The sequence below is a fragment of the Leptinotarsa decemlineata genome, unplaced genomic scaffold (assembly GCF_025532065.1).
Source record: "Leptinotarsa decemlineata unplaced genomic scaffold, Ldec_3_MD MMD2_tig00026294_RagTag_RagTag, whole genome shotgun sequence".
Lineage (NCBI taxonomy): Eukaryota > Metazoa > Arthropoda > Insecta > Coleoptera > Chrysomelidae > Leptinotarsa > Leptinotarsa decemlineata.
The window spans coordinates 11,337,892-11,357,457 of record NW_027412674.1 but is presented as its reverse complement, the minus strand read 5'-3'; the positions used below and the strand labels follow the sequence as shown (position 1 = coordinate 11,357,457).

Here is a 19,566-nt window from a genome sequence, read left to right as displayed (position 1 = left end):
CATTTTGCAACGATACTGTTAATGAACGCACTCTTTGAAACTGGTTTACGAAATTTCGTTCCGGAGAGTTTAAACTTGAAGATGTACAGTAATCCAGGACGAGGATTTGAGGACTCTCGTAGAGACAGAGACATCACAAACATTTTCATTTGGATTTTCTAATAAAAATTTTTATTGTTCTAAAAAATTCTTACTGTTATCCTCTTCAAATTTTACATAACACCAAATCGCTTCTACATTAGTTGACATCACAAATTTATTTCTTGAACAGACCTGTATTTTAATTCATTATTCCTCTAATAAATCTATTCAAAGGAACAACAAAATTACACCACTACCATTTTATTTAATACACAATAACTCAAAACTAAATTATACTTGGAAATTTACGAAACAACAAAATTTAAAAATATTACTCGACATCGATAAAAAAATATCTGCACATAATCTTCTCAGTTTCCTCCTCAGAGTTAATTTAAAGTATAAAGCACGAAAAGTCGAAAATACGAATTTAGAGTCAAAGACAAAAACATAGATTTGAATTCAAAATTTAAAGTTGAAAATGCGTTTCCGTGGTTATGAGACTGGACCTAATGAATTCTCAACCAAACATTCATTCCAAAAAAAAAAGTTATTAATGGCTGCAATTTAGAGCTGATTCAGTTTTTTTCCAATTAATTTCAGAGTTAGTTCTTGACATAGTTTTTCAAATTGGTATCGTGATTGATAATGATTCAATAAAAATCAAAAACGTTTACAAATATAACTGCCTTGAAATAAAATAAAACAAAACACTAACCCCATAAAAGCACATAACCCATCCTCTCAAAGTCATGGGCAAAACGTTATCCAAAGTATCGATATCTTTGGAGAATCTATTTATGATCCTTCCTATTGGTGTAACATCAAAAAATGTCGTACAAGGTACTCTCAAAACATTCGCGAGTATGACGTTGTGTAAAGATTTGGCTGCATTTAAAGTTCCTATGTAAAGGCTGAGCGAAGATAGCAATACTGTGATGACTGAAAACCGAGAAGGCTCTTTGATACACTAATACAAAATAAAATACAATATAGTCAAACAAAAGGCATTAATCAAAAAGCAACCAAAGCAAAATAAGCTCAAAGGCATGCATAGCAAACAAATGGTGAGTAGAAAAGTTGAGATGACTTTCTGAAAAGTTGAAAACTAGCTACGATATAGAGTTTTGGTAACATTTTAACCTTTGTTTCGATACAGGGCATGCATATCCAATAACCAAAAGTATATAACAACAAGTTTCAGTACTCATACTGTAAAAATTTTTATGACAAATGAATAATAAAGTTGAATATTGCAGATCATTCGTTTTAAGCGAGGAGAAAATGAGCCACTGTTTTCATACATGGGAACTGTTCAAAAAATAAGGTGAATATTCAAATTTCGCGGGCTACATGCATTGGATTAGCCAAGTTTTTAAGTTGGTTCACTCGTCTCGAACATATGTCCACAGTTTCAGCTATTTAGCAAGTTCAGTTTGTTGCTGAGAGGCATAAAAGTTGTAATGCTGACAGGGGCATACAATGATTGTACTCTGCGTCAGAATAATAAGGTGCAACGTTTTTACAGAAGACCGAGAAGATGTGAATGATGACGAAGGCCCTGGACGCCCCAGCACATCAACAACCGATGAAAATGTTGAGAAACTGAAGAAAATTGTTATGGAAGATGAAAACGTCCGGTACTGTAAAAAAACAATTCATGGTTTCTGCATCACGATAATGCACCTGCTCACTCGTCATTGCTTGTTCATAATCACGTCTCAGCCACTGTATTCACCAGATTCGCCCCCCTGCGACCTTTCCCTGTTATCAAGATTGAAAAGACCCATGGAAGGATGGAGTTTTGCGAAGATTGAAGTAGTGAAAACCGAGTCACGGAAAGAGCAAACGGACACACCAAAAAGTGCATATCAGAAGGCTTCGAAAATGGGAAAAGACGCTGGCAAAAGTGTATTATATCTGACGGGAACTACTTTGAAGGGGACAAAATAGAAACTTATGAATAAACGAATATTTTTTGAGAAAAATGAAAGTTCACCTTATTTTTTGAACAGACACCAAATATGAAAACAAAACTACATTCAGTGGAAACCCAAAAAAAATTATAATTATTCAACTTTATTCATATTTGAAAACAAGTATTAATAAAACAATACCTAATAACAGTTAAAGTGAAAATTATTCAGTAATGCTGTATTGAAAGAATCAATAATAAGTTTACAACTCATTTACTATTTAGAACTTACTAAAATAACGATATGAAAAACGAATTTTTATCATTTTAAATGTCACCTTGTATTATTTTGTAATAATTCGAGAGTTGTTTAATTTCAGTTGATTGAAATATTATTTTATAAGTATATTACAATTACGTATACAAGAATATATTGTATTTCAAAAAAATGTTGTAGTTTTCCCTGAAGATGACAGTAATCACTGTTGAAATGATTGGAATATAGTTTCATAAAAGTACACTTTCACGCTTGCTGCATTCCCCTACATTTTCCATATAAGAGTATATATTATTCATATTCATATATGTTGTTTCCCAAAACGACTATTGAACTAATACAGGAGACTCCTTTCTTAAAAATCATTCATATTTTGTGAATGAAACTTTTTCTGAAAATGCAGTGTTTCCAAAACAAATATTGAAATCCAAAAATGAAATGAATACAATGGGCTTGTTTCATTCTATGGAAAATAATACTGGTTTGCTTATAGACTGATCGAGTTAGGGGTATATTATACTCATCAAGCCTAATCGGTCCCAAGATCTCTTTGTATTTGCAGAAAAAAGAACAATTCGATAAGCAAGAATTTAAATTGACCGCGTGTCTGTTGACCAATAAAATTGATCGTGTCTAGAGCGGAGTTGCCAAGTGTATTGGTTTTTAATATCCAATCACCTAGCTGATGATCCAATTTGTTGTTATTGTTGTCAACTCGATGTGTCATTGTGTCCGTGTCATTAGTTTACATTCCGAAAAATATATTTTCAGGTTATTTTTGGATTGAATTTTACCATTACTACCTTGGCCGAGCTAAAGTAAAAATTAAATCAAAACTTTCCATCCTTCGATAAAATACAAAGTCTGAAATGAATGTCATATAAATGATAGAGACCTAATAAATATACGATACGATATATGAATTGATAATTATAGGCCACATACATATTACGATTTGGCAATGTTGATTAATTTTATTGTTCCTATTGGTCAACCGAAAAAGAAGCGGGAACAGGACTGTGACGTCATCGCCCTACCACATTCGATTTTTAATAATTAATTACGGGAAAGCTACGGTACTTAGAGAACTGAAACAGAGTGCACTGTTTTTCAATTTGAAATTACTATCAAGTGAACTATAAACCAAAAATCATGAAACAAGCCCATTCAGTACATCTGCTGAATTGACAGTTATAATTAGAAATACGAACTATGATACAGGACATCTTTTTATGCAGTTGCTCAATTGGGTTATTTTTTGTGAAGTAAAATCTATTCTGAAGTTACCTTTCATTATATAAGTACTGTTAAACCTATTTACATTGTCAATTACAGATGTCGTCCTCTGCATGATTCGCTATCAAATTTTAGGCAACGATGATGAAAATTTTTTAAATAAAAAACTTCTTCGAATAATTTAATGCAATATATTTCATGCTGATGATTTGGGTGAGAGAAATTTCAATTTGTTTTCATTCTGAAATATTTGAGGATACAGCAAAAGTAATAGTGCCGTCAAGTGCCAGAGATTGATATACAGTGTGACCCATTTTTAATGGAAACACCCCCCTGAAATTTGAAGTTGTAAACCGATTCTAATAAATTTTTTTTGAGATGTCAAGTACTAAAAGGTCTACCTTGGGACAAAATTTGAAGTTTCAGGGCATACCACGATATTTTTTCTTAGTCGAAAATCGGGATTTTTTATTAGCGATTTTTTTATTGAAAAAATCAATACGCCACTGGATTCAGAGTGCTCCTAAACAGGTGTGACCAGAATTTCATGAAAACATATTCATTATTAACAAAGTTATGACAACTCAAAAATTCGAAAACTCACACAGCTAACAGTCACAAAAAACACCCTATATCAACAGATATAGTCATGAGAATATTTTTTTTATGATTTCAACAATGAAGTGCCACCAGATGAAAAAAAAAAAAACAAATAGCGTAAATATGTTTAATGAAAATAACGGAATTACATTTAAGTTTTCACGCAAATCAACTAAAACTAAGACCTAATATTTCAATTTAAATCTTACTTGCCATGGAAATGATATTACAGTTATACACTTGTGAAAGATTTAAGTGTACTATTTTCAATAATATTCACCTTACAAGTTTTCCAATTATTTTGTGTCATGGCTGCAAAATTGAGCGTAAGAGAGAAAATTGAAATTGTACGCCTTCCGGGAGATGACGTTAGAAGTGCTAGAGAGGTTTGTAGAGTATTTAATGAGAGACATCCAGATCGTCCTCGTATTAGCTGAGGTACGGTAAATAAAATATTCAATGAAACTGGTGCAGTATCAAAAATGATGTTAAAAAGTAATCCTGTACAAAGACGAAACAGGAATGACAGGAATGATCAAATCATTTTAGATTATTTCGGAAATAATCCTAATGCCAGTATAAGGAATGCCACTTTAGATTTGAATATTTCACGAGAAACTATTCGGAGATGTCTCAAGGCGAAGAATATTAATCCTTTCAAGCCAAAATTTTTACACACACTTCAAGAAGGCGACGAAGCAAGACGCCTGGAATATTGTTTTTAGGCCCAAGGGGAATATTTAAACAATAGAAATTTCCTAAAAAATATTTTATATACCGACGAAGCCACTTTTACTACAAATGGAGTAGTGTCATCACAGAATTGTCGCTATTGGGCAGTGGATAATCCTAACTGGGTAATAAACTGTACAAGCCAGTATTCCCAAAAAATCTACGTCTGGTGTGGGATATTGAACGAACGAATTATTGGTCCTTTCTTTTTGGAGGAAAACAATAATGCGCAGAGGTTTCTAGAATTTTTAAACACAGAGTTTTGGGATGCTATTCACGAGCTGCCAATCAATGAACGATCAAATTTAATTGTCCAGTTAGATGGGTGTTCAGTTCATTATGCTAAAGCTGTGAGGCAATGGCTTAACGAACATTTTCCAAACAGATGGATAGGCCGTGGTAGTCCGTTTATAAAGTGGCCACCCAGATCTCCAGACCTCACAGTTTTGGACTTTTTTCTCTGGGGACTTCTCACACAAAAGGTTTACAAAAACCGCTCAAGAGATAGAAATGAACTTTGTGCAAGAATTCGACAGATATGTGCATATATTAGCCCTCAAGAACTAAGGAACGTAATCAGGAACATTCGTAAGCGCTACGACACATGTATCGAAATACGTGGTGGATTAGTAGAGGCTACTAGAATATGAGTTAGAATTAATTGTTGCACCGAATCGAAACATTTCAATAATTAGTTATTAGTTACGTTTAATAAAATTGTTGAATTGTGTGAATGTAATTCCGTTATTTTCCTTAAAAATATTTACGCTATTTGTTTTTTTTTTTTTTCATCTGGCGGCACTTTATTGTTGAAATCATAAAAGAAAATGATATATTGTGACAGTTAGATGTGTGAGATGTGTGTGATTTGTCATAACTTTGTTAATAATGAATATTTTTTCATGAAATTTTGGTCACACCTATTTAGAGGCACTCTGAATCCAGTGGCGTAGTGATTTTTTCAATAAAAAAATCGCTAATAAAAAATCTCGATTTTCGACTAAGAAAAAATATCGTAGTATGCCCTGAAACTTTAATAAACATTTCAAATTTTGTCCCAAGGTAGACCTTTTAGTACTTGACTTTAAAAAAAATTTATTAAAATCGATTTAAAACTTCAAATTTTAGGGGGGTGTTTCCATTAAAAATAGGTCACACTGTATAACCGGCAAGAGAAGAAACAAGGTGCCATAAAAAATAATAAGTGAATACATTATTAATTACCTTCAATATGAATTATTCGAAATGCAATATTTCAAAATTCCACTTCTATTATTAGAAAATTTGACTATATAAAAATTAACTTTTTCAATAGAGAAAGGTTAATGTCCAGTACCTGTCATTAGTTCATGAAATGTGCTAGCCAAAAATATATTTGAGATATTCTTTATTAACCGAAGCTCCTTCATCTAAATTAATAACACTCGGTTCGCTGGCAAATTATGAGAAAATAACTATGAAAACATGCTTCCTAAGGCATTCGGGCAACTTAAATTGAACACAAAATCTAAACCTACATGTAGTACTCACCCTGTCCCAGACCAAGAGCTCCATAAACTCCAAGATACATGTCTCTTTTAGATGTGTCGTTTTGACTTTCATTTGCACTGTCTGCCCAGACTCCCAACCATACATTCGATCCTACACTGAAACCTTGATAAATTAAATTAAGAAACAACGTCGCCACCATGAAAAATATTCCAATCGACATCAAATAGTGTTTATACACGGCCCAGCTTACACTTCCAGTCTCAGCCTTTTCAACTTCAATCAATTTTTTACCCAGAGTTGGTAATTTTGCAGAATCATCTGTGATGCTAGATGTTTTTCTTAGACTCCTATCAGCACTGTCATTGGATTTCTGTCGTTGTAATGAACTATTGCCAATTCGGTCTGAGCCAGACTCAGAATGAGATTCAGATATTCGTGATCTGTGTCTGACCAATCTTCGATTTACTTCCTCTGATAGAGGTGTATCAACAAGCTGGTCTTTGAGCTCATCAAGTTCTGGAAAGAAGAAGGCATTTATTACATAATAACTAGATTTATGAAAAATAACATAAATGATTCCAAATGAATAAGATTTTTAAAAAAACTTCCAGTATTTATCGATGATCTGATTGCTGAAATTAGGATACATAAGTGAAATAATAAGAAGTTTTCGTCTGGGGCTTACTGGTATTATTTTTCGAATAATATATTCAAATATTTTCATGTTAAAAAATAAATTGTTTCCATATCATTTTGGCCAAGTAATCCTGCCACGTAAGCAAAAAAAAAGGTCAACTTTGGAATGAAAGATAATAAGCTGTAAACAAGTATACACCTTCGTTTTGGTGTTCTAAAACTTGTCTCAAAAGTCTCGTACAATCTTGTGTCAGCCTAGAAAGTTACTCAAAATCAAAAAGTTTAGAGCATGTAATTTGCGAAAAATTTTGGTTGAACATTTTTCTCAAATACCCGACTGTTTTAGATAGAGGACGGAGAACCCGCAGCGCTCAGCAATACTCTCTGCAACGCAAGGTCAACCGTGAATCTCAGTGAATAATATCTTGCATAAAATTCTTAAATTGATGAAATATTATCAAATTGGCTACAATAATGATGCCAATCTTGATGGATATCCATAATTACTAGGAATTGAATAAAAACACTTGTTTTTCAAATATCCACAATATATTACAACTTGTAATATGTAAGATATTAATATCTAATATAGTACAAAAAGTAATGTATTGTAGACTTGTAATATTTAATATGTTAAATATGTAATATATTAAAAAGTAATGTATTGTAGACTTGTAATATGTAAGATGTTGAATATGTAATACTATTAGAAAAGTAATATATTGTAGACTTGTAATATGTAAGATGTTAAATATAAAATATATTAAAAAAAAGTAATATATTGTAGACTTGTAATATGTAAGATGTTGAATATGTAATATATTACAAAATTTAATATATTGTAGACTTGTAATATGTAAGATGTTAAACACGTAATATATTACAAAAAGTAATATATTGTAGACTTGTAATATGTAAGATGTTAAATATGTAATATATTACAAAAAGTAATATATTGTGGATATTTAAAAAACAAGTGTTTTTTTATTTAATTCCTAGTAAATACAATAATAGTATGGTTCACAATTACACTGAGAAGGAAACCCAATGAATTACAAAGACAGAAAAACAGTGATGAGTATAAATGCATGCACACTAAAAACAAACAAACTTTCAATATTTTTGTGTATTCATGGTATATGAAGAATTTATATAGATAATTGTGTTAGTCTTGAAGAAAATAGTCAGTCGGGGATATAAACAACGTACCATACCATCAAAAATTATTTTAAAAAATATAATTTTTCTTGCCACCATGTGAATATTAACAAAAATGCATACGCAAAAATATACTTTAATCTGGGTGGGTAATTTTGAAGCTATAAGAAAACAGTAAAACGTTACCTAAATTATTTCACTGCTATCAAGTTGTTTCAAAAGTTTTGCCCGTTTTAATGTCATGTGTTTTTCTAGCTCCATATCTCAATAAACATTTTATTTATTTATTCATTTATTATTTATTTAGTATGCAAGACTAATATGCAAAAAAAATACAAATTTATAAATATCTTACAAAATTATGTTAAATTATGTAAATATAATGAACATTTGAAAGTACATTTAAATTTAAAGGAAAATGATATATATATATATATATATATATATATATATATATATATATATATATATATATATATATATATATACATATCTATAGATTGTTAGGTTTAGATCACATTAAAGAAACACCAAAAAAATACCAAATATCATAATGACGTGATACTAATTTATTGATTTAGATTATTTTACAAATTGTGGTAGTTTATTAAATTCATTTAAGCCTTTATGAAATATACTATTCATTCCAAATTTAGTATTAGTTTTATTATTATAAAAATTGTTGTTTCTTCTTGTACTGTAATCATGAGCTTCATTATTTATCAATAAGAATTTTTGAATGTAATTGGGTAGCAATCCTTCATGCAGCTAAAATATAAAGATGATAGTCATAAATAATATACGTTCTTCAACTTAAAACAAGTTAGACACTGTAACATCAATTTAATTGCTGTGTAAGGGCTACATCCCAATATTAATTGCATACCCGAATTTTGAAGCTTTTGCAATTGCGCTATTTCATTTTTACCAAGTAGAAAAAGTAATGTACAATAATCAAAATGAGGTTGCATTAGATTTTTAAAAAGAGGCAACCTAGCATACACAGACAATTTTTTGCATATTAGAGAAAGTTTTTTAGGTATTTTTCACTAATAAAATCAGCAAGACTATTTAGTCTTAAATTTTTATCAATTATAAAACCCAAAAATATCATTTCAGTCACAATTTCAATATAAACATTATCAATTTTTATAACAGCATTTGCCCAAATAATTTTATCATACTTATAAGATGATGTCAAAATTATACTTTTTGTTTTACAGACATTTAGTTCAAGTTTATCATTAAATAAATATGTTTCAATGCTATTTAATGACCTATTCATTTCAACAATTGCCTAATCCAAATTTTCATGTGAACAATAAACCAATCTATCATCTGCAAAAAGATTTTTACAATGTGGCCCAGAAATGTGGTTAATGCCACTCTCAATTATAAGTTCATCTGACTATTCTTTTCCAAATTTAGTTTTTTGTCTTCTGTTAAATAAGTAACTTTGAATCCAATCAAAAACAATACTTTAACAATACTTTAATTTTTCGAGTAAAATATTTCAATCAATTTTTTCAAATGCCCTTTTAAGGTTGAGAAATGTCGCGAAAGTGTAATGATTTCTATCAATTATATTTTTGCACTCAGTCATTGAAAATTGTAGATACGTCTCACATGAGTGTCTAGATCTAAAACCTGATTGGTTGCCCAGAAACAATTCATTGGTAGTATATTTAATGGTCAAAAATGGCCTAAAACCTGATTGGTTGGCCGGAAACAATTCATTGGTATTAAAGTACTGAATTAATTGGTTATATACAGACAGTTCCAACACTTTTTCAAGAGTTGGTAGAATATTTAATGGTCTAAAATGGCCTAAAACCTGATTGGTTGGCCAGAAACAATTCATTGGTATTAAAGTACTGAATTAATTGGTTATATACAGACAGTTCTAACACTTTTTCAAGAGTTGGTAGTATATTTAATGGTCTAAAATGGCCTAGAACCTGATTGGTTGGCCAGAAACAATTCATCGGTATTAAAGTACTGAATTAATTGGTTATATACAGACAGTTCTAACACTTTTTCAAGAGTTGGTAGAAGATTTAATGGTCTAAAATGGCCTAAAACCTGATTGGTTGGCCAGAAACAATTCATTGGTATTGAAGTACTGAATTAATTGGTTATATACAGACAGTTCTAACACTTTTTCAAGAGTTGTTAGTATATTTAATGGTCTAAAATGGACTAAAACCTGATTGGTTGGCCAGAAATAATTCATTGGTATTAAAGTACTGAATTGATGGGTTATATACAGACAGTTCTAACACTTTTTCAAGAGTTGGTAGTATATTTAATGGTCTAAAATGTTCAGCTTTTTTTAAGTTAATTTTCGGTACAGGAACAATAGTGGAAACCTTTACTGATCAGGAAACACACCAGTTCTAAGTGATGTGTTAATTAAATTTAATATTGCATTACCAGCTACATCAAAACTTTTTTTAAGAAATTCTTATTTATAATTTCTGCTTTGTTAGTTTTGTCAAGAGAGAATATATTTCTTAGTTCATTAATTGTTGAAGGAGCGAATTCAGCTTAATTAGTTGATATAACAGGGTAGTTATGGCAACATTGCTGTACATTTTGGAAAATTGATGTTATTTCATTTACACTATACATGAAATGTAAATGGAAATTCTACTGTGTTGTGGTATATACTAATTGATAGAAAATTTTTTACTCTTATACATTGATGCATACAGTCCATAAAAGTAACAACGGATTTGGCAATGATAGTGTTGATGAACCCACTGCCCGACGTTGTTTGCGAAATCCAGTACGAGAATTGGGTAGAATGATCCATCACAAAGGTGCATGGGATGGCGTAAGAATGGGGCGTCAGGTCCCATGCGGTTTTAGGTGGTTCAAAACGTATTGGTAAGGTCAAAGAGCTCGAAAAGTGGGTGCCCCACGATATGAACGATCAACAGAAATTGTCACGTTTCATGATCTGATCTTCTCTGCTTTCGCGCAACCAAAATTATCCTTTTTTGGATCGGATGGTCACGTGTGATAAAAAGTAGATCCTTCGCTAATCAGGACCAGGCGAGAACGGCCTTCGTCGTTGTGTTACAGCGGCAAAAGTGCACTGATTCATATGACGCTCATTTCAATTAAATTGTATTCAGTATTACAGTTTGAAGTAGACTCATAAATATAGAGAAAACTTTTGAAACAACCTAACATTTTCAATGTTTTTATAGTTTTCAAAGTCAATCTAGTATTACTGATAAATAATTCTCATTTTGACAGAAGTACTTTCTTGTTGATCATTCAGGTGTCACTGTGAAATGTACGGTCTGATATATTTTCAATATCCTCATATGAACCATAGCTAAATAAAAATATCTTACGACAAAATGAAGTTTCTATCTAACACGAAAGTTTGATAATATTGTGCTTCTAAAATTCTAACAGCTAATTGCAAACTCAAAAACTCACATACCACTCAGTTTTAACTTAGAACCTATAAAGAAAAGAAATTGTTAGAAACTTTCATTACATAAAAATTTGTCGATACCAGTGACATCTACAAAAATGTACTACTGATAGAAATAGGACTCACCTTCTTCAGTTTCTGCACTTTCACTGATATGCTGGAGTAGGAATTCAGCAAAGGCCTCTTTTCTGTCCAGCAATTCCTGGTAGGTTCCACTTTCAGATATTTCACCACTTTTTAAGACAAGAATTTTGTCGGTTTGCGGTAAATAAGTGATGGCATGAGTAACCAACACCCTTGTTTTATCCTTCAACATCCCATTAGGACCAATCACTTTTTCAAAAATGTGTTTTCCAACATGGCTATCAACTGCGCTCAGAGGGTCGTCTAAGAAGTATATGTCGGCGTTTGCATAAACAGCTCTAGCTAAACTCACTCTCTGTTTCTGTCCACCAGACAGATTGATTCCTTTTTCCCCTATTTCCGTTTGATCTCCAGCAGGTAACATATCTAAATCAGGTTTCAGAGCACACGCCTCAATAACATCATTGTACAGAGCCTTGTCAAAAGGCTTACCAAATAATATGTTATCTTTCAGAGTTGCGTTCTGAATCCAAGCTTGCTGAGATACGTAAGCTACACTTCCGTAAGTATTCACTCTGCCGGACAATTTGTCCATTTCTCCTAAAAAGGCAGACACTAAACTTGATTTTCCCGATCCTACTGTTCCCACAATAGCCGTGAGAGTTTGTGTTCTAAGATGAATATTTATATTCTTCAAGACTGGATCTTCACCCCAAGAGAACGTTCCATTTTCAATCACTAGAGGCTCAACTGTAAACAAGCAGAATGTTCAACAATTTCACTCCAGTTATTCATACATCTTGTGCATAAGATCTATGTTAGCAACGCTTAATTGGTTCTCAGTCGAAAAAAGATTGTATTATTTCACAATGATTTTTGTATATAAAATATTGAATAACCTGGCTCCTGCTTACTTTCATACATTAATAATATTGAATAGAGACATTCACACTTATAACCCTCGGGGTAAAAATGACATTCACATTAGCAGCACTGCTTATCGCAGTACTATGAACTCTTTATTTTTCAAAGGTTTCCAAGAATTTAATAAACTACCAGACTTCATTAAAACATCATCGTTGAATTTGTTTAAAAAACAATGGAAAGAACTTATTAAGATGAAATAGATATCGTACTGAAAGCAATTCTTGTAATTTTTGTAATTCTACTGATTCTATTAATTCTATTTTTAAAATTGTGATTTTCGTATATTATTGTTGCATTGTATTTCTTTTTTTGTGTTTGTCTAATGTTGTATATATACACCGTTGATTTAATTGGGATATATATGTATATTAGGGTTACCTATTTTAAATAAAGATCTATCTATCTATCTAATGAAGATACTTATATTCAAGAGAATCAATTTAGAGTTTACCATTCACTTTGAATACAATATTCAATTAGGTAATATGTATATAGACAAGATATTTATAACCATAAATAACAATAGAAAAACAGAATACAGTATTAAGATTTGTCCTTATAGAATTCTCAAATAAAATCTTATATAGTTCACTAGACAAAACAAGACAAAACAATTTATTTTCCACTGAATGTTACAATACAAGTACCATACATTATGGGAATCGTCACTAATAAGTAGGTTATAATAATATTACAATTTCACTTTTTGGTCATAAAATAAAATAAATTAATATAAATAAATAGGTACATGTACACACTTTAAAAATTAATAAATGAAATATAAGTTTATCAATACCAATTAGAATTATTTATTAAAATTTTGAATCAAAAGACTACTGTTTCATGTAGTCCGAGTCAAAATTTTCATTCAAAAACTCCTGAACTGAATAATAGCATTTCTGTACTAAAAACTTTTGATAATTTTTAAATAAACTTGTGCTGAGTTCTCTAAATTTCTTAATTTCATATATTTTATTGTAGCATTTGATTCCTATATAATTGGGATTCTCCTGTCCGATTGATAATCTAGAGAAACATAAATTGATGGTGTCCTTATGCCGCGTATTATGATTGTGAACATCCTTTCTTGTTTTGAGAGAGTTATGTTTATTTATGATGTGAACAATTATTGAGTAAATGTACAAGCTTGGTAATGACATAATACCCAGCTCAACAAAGTGGTTTTCACAAGATGTTTTGCTAGATGAATTCAGCATACACCTTATAATTTTTTTTGAGTGATAAATAATTGACTACTACTATGGGCTTTTCCCCAGAAAATCAGACCATATGACAGGCATGACTGAATAAGGCCAAAATATAGTAGTTTCAGTACTTCCATTGACACTGTGTTACGCAAGTTTCTAATAATGAAGCAATATGAGCTCAGTTTTGAGGATGTATGTTCAACATGATCGTTCCATGTGAGTTTTTGATCCAAGTGGACCCCTAAAAATTTTGTACAGGTCGAGTTTTCTAATGATTTTTTTAAGTAGTTTTAAGCAGTTTTAAGTAGTATGCTCTGGTTCACAGTGGCATTTTTTGTATTAAAGTAAACAGCTATTGACTTGTCTATATTCAGAGATATGTTATTATTACCACACCATTGGGTTATGTTTTTGATAGATTCGTCAGCTTTGTCCTGTATTTCCCCCCTTGAGTGTCCAGTGATGATTAAATTAGTGTCATCTGCATAAATAATTGGATAGCTTGTTTTATTCACCTCCATGGGTAGATCAGTTATAAATATATTGAATAAGGTTGGTGACAAACATGATCCTTGAGGAGTGCCTATTCTAGTTTCAATCGGCTCGGATCGGACACCGTTGATTTCTACTTGTTGATTTCTATTTGACAGATATGAATGTATCCATTCCAAACACGGGCCTCTAACACCAATATGATACAGTTTAGCTTTCAACAAATTGTGATCAACAGTATCGAACGCCCGGCTCATATCAAAGAACAGACCCATTATGTTTTCTTTTTTGTTCAACGCGTCATGGATGTGAGATATAGCTTCTTCTAATGCTGTCGTGGTAGATTTTTTCGCTCTAAACCCATGCTGTGAACTATCTAAAATATTAAACCTTTCGAGATAATTGCAGAGTCTTACATTATAAGAGTATTCATATATTTTGCCAATGTGACACTGAACCGCCACCGCCCTATAATTTTTGGCCTCCTTTCTACACCCCTTTTGCTTGTAGAGTGGAACAACTCTTGAGAACTTCAATTGTTCAGGGTATTTACCTTCATAAAAGCTTCTATTTATTAAAATAATTAGTGGATGTGATGAAATGTCACCAACAGCCTTCATGACATTTCCTGGTACATTATCTATACCCGGTGTTTTTTTGGTGCAAACTTTTAATATAGTCTTATGTATTTCTTCAGGATCGGTAGGGTATAAATAAAATGAGTGGAGCCGGGATTTAATTTTTAGGGTATGGTTTAAATTTTCTGAACCTTTGTTTTTGTTTTGTTCTATGAAATATGTGTTAAAGAAGTTAGTTATATCCTTATCATTTCTTAAGACTGCACCCTCAGTGTTTATCATTTCAGTTATTTTATCCTTGTTTTCCTTATTTGTGTTTTCTTTTATTATATTTCAGCATTCCCGATTCACGTTGTTGGAGTTCAGTATTCTATCGTCATTAAAGGTTCTTTTTGCTATATTAACTTGATTTTCATAATATTTCTTTAAACATTTATATCTTAATGTATAACTATCATTATCAAGTCTTTTTGCCGTTTCTGCTGTTTCCCTAACCAGTTCTGAGAGTTCTTTAATTTTTGGGGTGAACCAATGGTTTTTATTTTTTCTTTTATTGTTATGAAGTTGTTTTGTTGGAAATGATAACTCAAACAGATCAAGGAATTTATTGTAAAACAGTGAGAAGGCTTCTTGACAGTCTGCTTCTTCGTCCAATAATTTGTTCCAATCTACAAGCAACACACCTTGTCTGAAATTTTGGATATTATCGGTACTGAATATTCTACCCGTTGTAATAAAGTAATCACTTTTCTGGTTAATATTAAAAGATAATAGCTGATATGTATGATCCGATATTTCTGTGTCAATTACCTGTGCCGAGTAGTTTGCAACATTAGTAAAGATATTGTCAATGCACGTTTTACTGAATTTTGTAATATGCGTAGGGACGTTAAATGTTTCTTTTAGATTATACTCATTAAATAAATTGAGCAGCATTTTCTTGTTTGAGCGAAAAGAAAGGAGATCCACATTCATATCACCACATAGCAAATAGGAATAATTTAAAAAAAAAAATATTATTCATGAAATCATTTAATTTGTTCATGAAAATATTCTAAATCATTTCTAGAGAATAAAGTGGTTCTGAACGATAGAAAAACAAATTCAAAACCAATAACAGGATAGATACACCACAAAACATAATTATGGACAATCGAAAATTCATTTGCAACACTTTAGTGAAGTTTCTAGGCATAGACATTGATGATATTTCAAGTTGGACTAGTCAGATATAGAACCTATGCCATAAACTATACGCGGTAACATATGCCATAAGAGTTCTAAAACAACTTTCTTGATTTTGAAGCATTAATTACAGTATATTATGCGAATTTTTACTCTGCTATGAGACTAGGGATAATCATTTGAGACTTGAGTCATGGGTTGAATAGAGTTTCCCTATGTCAAAAAAAATTATCTAAATAATCAAGAAATCGCTAATCGAATGTACGCAGCCCACAAAATTTGAAAATTCACCTCTTTTTTTAACAGACCTATTAGATATTAAAAAAACAATAAAGTAAATAAAACATACCTTCATCAACTTCATGATGGACATTATCAGGGCTCAATTCCTCTGCGTTCATGAATTTGTTAATTCTTTTTACGGATACCCAAGTCTATGCGTAACAAAATAATTTCAATTAATACAAGAGATATGTTCATGAATTCAATGTTCAAAAATGAAAACCACATTTCCAAAAGGGAAATTTAATAGATCTTGAAATGATTTTCCATTCAAATTGGATTGCGATTTTCACTTTTAGATAAATAGAATTTATTGTAAAATGCAATGACTTTGAAGCGCACATGATAATTTGATATTTATAAATAGATTATTGCACTGAAAAATAGCCTTCTGTAGTAAAAAAGAAAAAGCATATAAGGAAAATATCATTTTCAGAAGGTTTCTCTTCAGGGAATTCCTGTTAATACGAATAAAAACAACTCAATTGTTTGCAAGAGAATTCATTGAGTCTTTAAAATATTCAAGAACAATGGGGAATGTTCCTCAATTTGGTCATTACAGCAAATGCAAGTTTGAACAAAATAAAGTTGAGTTTAATTCATGAGTTTTTCAAATTCACTTCGAAAAGTATTCAAATTGATGTTTCAAATATTGGGTTTTAATTTTTAAAGGGATTTGTTTCTAATTCACATATTGGCAACAGCGCCTATATCAAGTTGAAATAATGTATATGTACCTAGATATTCTACTTTAAAAAAGGAAAATTATCTTTATAAATCAACAATTAAGGCAAAATATAAATCATAGTTCAATACCACCTCCACAAGCCACATAAACAACAGTTGTTTTGTTATTTATTTATATAGAGGAAGATAGGTTAGGTGCACAAAATGTCATATGTCACAGAATGTTTCTAAACTCGGAACATAAGTAAACAGAACAGCACGCCTCTGAAATATGCCATCTTTGTTTGTCTCATACAGGTAACAGATTCATTGTCCTTTATTAACTGTAACCGATGTTGCCAAATAGTGAAATAGAAACGAATCCCTTTAAATGTTAAATGCATTATTTTATTCCTCTTTTTTAAGTATTTAAATAATTTTTTAAAGAAAAAGGTTGAAATGATAAGTTCAAAATGCGTTGTTTTAGAGCTCTTTTATGAAAACTACTTGATTTTCGTCAGGAGGAACATTCTCCATTCTCGAGCATTCTTTGTATTCATATTAAGAGAACAGTAGCATACCTCTACAAAATGAAACTATCTTTTTAATCAAATATAGTTATACGAAAGACTGACAAAAAGAGAGAATCATTAAGTTGGAGGCAGAACTGTTGGACATGCACACTCAAAGGTTGAAAAAAAAAAGTTTCTTACTTGGATTAAATTTGATATCATCATGGGTAACATGCTCAGCGGAAACCTTATGATATTGAATAGAGAGATAGAAACGAATGCCTTATTTGCATCTAGTACATTATTTTCATCCACCAGCACGTATGTAGCGAAAGTCACTAATGAGACCTAAAGCATGCATAAGAAAAAATATGAGAGTCACTAATATAAAGCATGTTAAAATGGTAATGCTAAGTTACAAGTAGACACCACCTTGTTACTTAGAATTATGAACAGTCCCTTTGAATAGGAGTATCAGAAAGCTTTGTCGACAATGATTAGACCCACTTTGGAATTTTTTGATTCGGAACTCCTTTTTTTTTCCTTTGGAATAATCTTACGAAAGTGGAATTGATAAAGAATAAAATATATTGAATAATCCCCAACAATTTGTTCGTAAATCATTTTTACCAATTGACGAAAATTTCCAAGTTTTTTTTCTAACATATTTGAGTCTATTTACAGATTATTGATAACATTCTATATATTTCAAATGATATAATTGTTCCAAAATTGAAAATATTCGGATCACTTAGATATGCCAAAATTATACTATTCCAAAAAAGGAATACATATTTATACGATGAATACAAAGCCTTCCGAGTAGAGATTTATTGATCCCAAAAACCTGAAAGAAATAACCAACTTCTTGAACTCCAACCAAATGAGTATGAAAATTGCAATGTTAAAAAATCGAATGAAAATTGAGTTTACGTCTCCAATTATGTTTACCTCAACTGCAAACACCAGCAACATGGGTAGCAGCGCCATAGGGGTTGACATTATCGCAAAAAGTGAAATTGATTTGAACACTAAGACAGCAGACAAGACATTTTTTGGATCACTGAATATGAAGGTCATCAATGTGACGAACGTCACCTAAAGAAGTTCACAAAAAAATTGAAAAACATCCAGGTAATACTCAAGAGAAATAATTTTTTTAAATTTTGATTAATTTACCCTAAAAATTGCTTTCACCAGCATTTAGAATTCCCAAAACGCCTCCCCCTTGCCTCTCATGTGAACCTATGACTTTGTAGGTACTTGTGGCAGATACCCGACGGAAAAAACAACAAATAAACCAGCTAACGCCGCGCAGAAAGCTGAAGTAAAACCATCAGGCGCCTGTGCAACGTCTTCCGTTTGGAAAATTCATCGCAAATAACTTCTCATATAAGAGAAGCAAAAATTAATTTCATTCGTTTGAGATGACCACCGATATACCGGTTTCGGGGTACTTGCCCCTCGTCAGTGCCGGGCAGGTCATTTCAAACGAAGTGAACCGTCTGAGTATTCCGAACAAACAAAATCAATTCGAACTAGTCATAAGCTATATCTGCAGTTGATTCAGTGGGATGTACCACTGCGTCATCTGCAGACAAAGTCCGGAAACAACTCCACAAACACATACTCCGCGGTGGGAGTCAGAATGATGAATAATCTGGAGAGGTGTATGCTCAAGTTAAAGTGGAAACACCACACTCTTGCCTCTCATGTGAACCTACGACTTTGTAGGTACTTGTGGCAGATGCCCGACGGAAAAACAACAAATAAACCAGTTAACGCCGCGCAGAAAGCTGAAGTAAAACCATTAGGCGCCTGTGCAACGTCTTCCGTTTGGAAAATTCATTATTTCATTCGTTCGAGATGACCACCGATGCACCGGTTTCGGGGTACTTACCCTTCGTCAGTACCGGGCAGGTCATTTCAGACGGAGTGAATCTTCTGAGTATTCCAAACAAACAAAATCAATCCGAACTAGTCATAAGCTCCATCTGCAGTTGATTCAGTGGGATGTACCACTGCGCCATCTGCAGACAAAGTCCGGAAACAACT

At 31.7% G+C, this 19,566-nt stretch overlaps 2 protein-coding genes across 9 annotated transcripts in view; both read right to left on the bottom strand.

Moving 5' to 3' along the window:
• The window catches only part of MRP (Multidrug-Resistance like Protein 1), a 93,066-nt gene that overhangs the window by 35,447 nt on the left and 38,053 nt on the right, over window positions 1-19,566 (bottom strand). For 5 of the 8 annotated variants that reach the window (XM_074180362.1, XM_074180361.1, XM_074180366.1 and 2 more), the window contains exons 8-12: window positions 17,713-17,859; window positions 16,401-16,485; window positions 11,704-12,411; window positions 6,372-6,848; window positions 800-1,023 (exon numbers count right to left, since the gene is read on the bottom strand). In XM_074180362.1, coding sequence (XP_074036463.1) covers window positions 800-1,023; window positions 6,372-6,848; window positions 11,704-12,411; window positions 16,401-16,485; window positions 17,713-17,859 — 1,641 coding nt within the window. Of the gene's footprint in view, window positions 1-799; window positions 1,024-6,371; window positions 6,849-11,703; window positions 12,412-16,400; window positions 16,486-17,712; window positions 17,860-18,462; window positions 18,610-19,566 lie in introns of all 8 variants that reach the window. The other 3 variants (XM_074180364.1, XM_074180365.1, XM_074180363.1) reach the window with 2 other exon arrangements.
• The window catches only part of LOC111516459 (multidrug resistance-associated protein 1-like), a 179,667-nt gene that overhangs the window by 148,857 nt on the left and 11,244 nt on the right, over window positions 1-19,566 (bottom strand). The gene's annotated exons all lie outside the window — the stretch shown is intronic.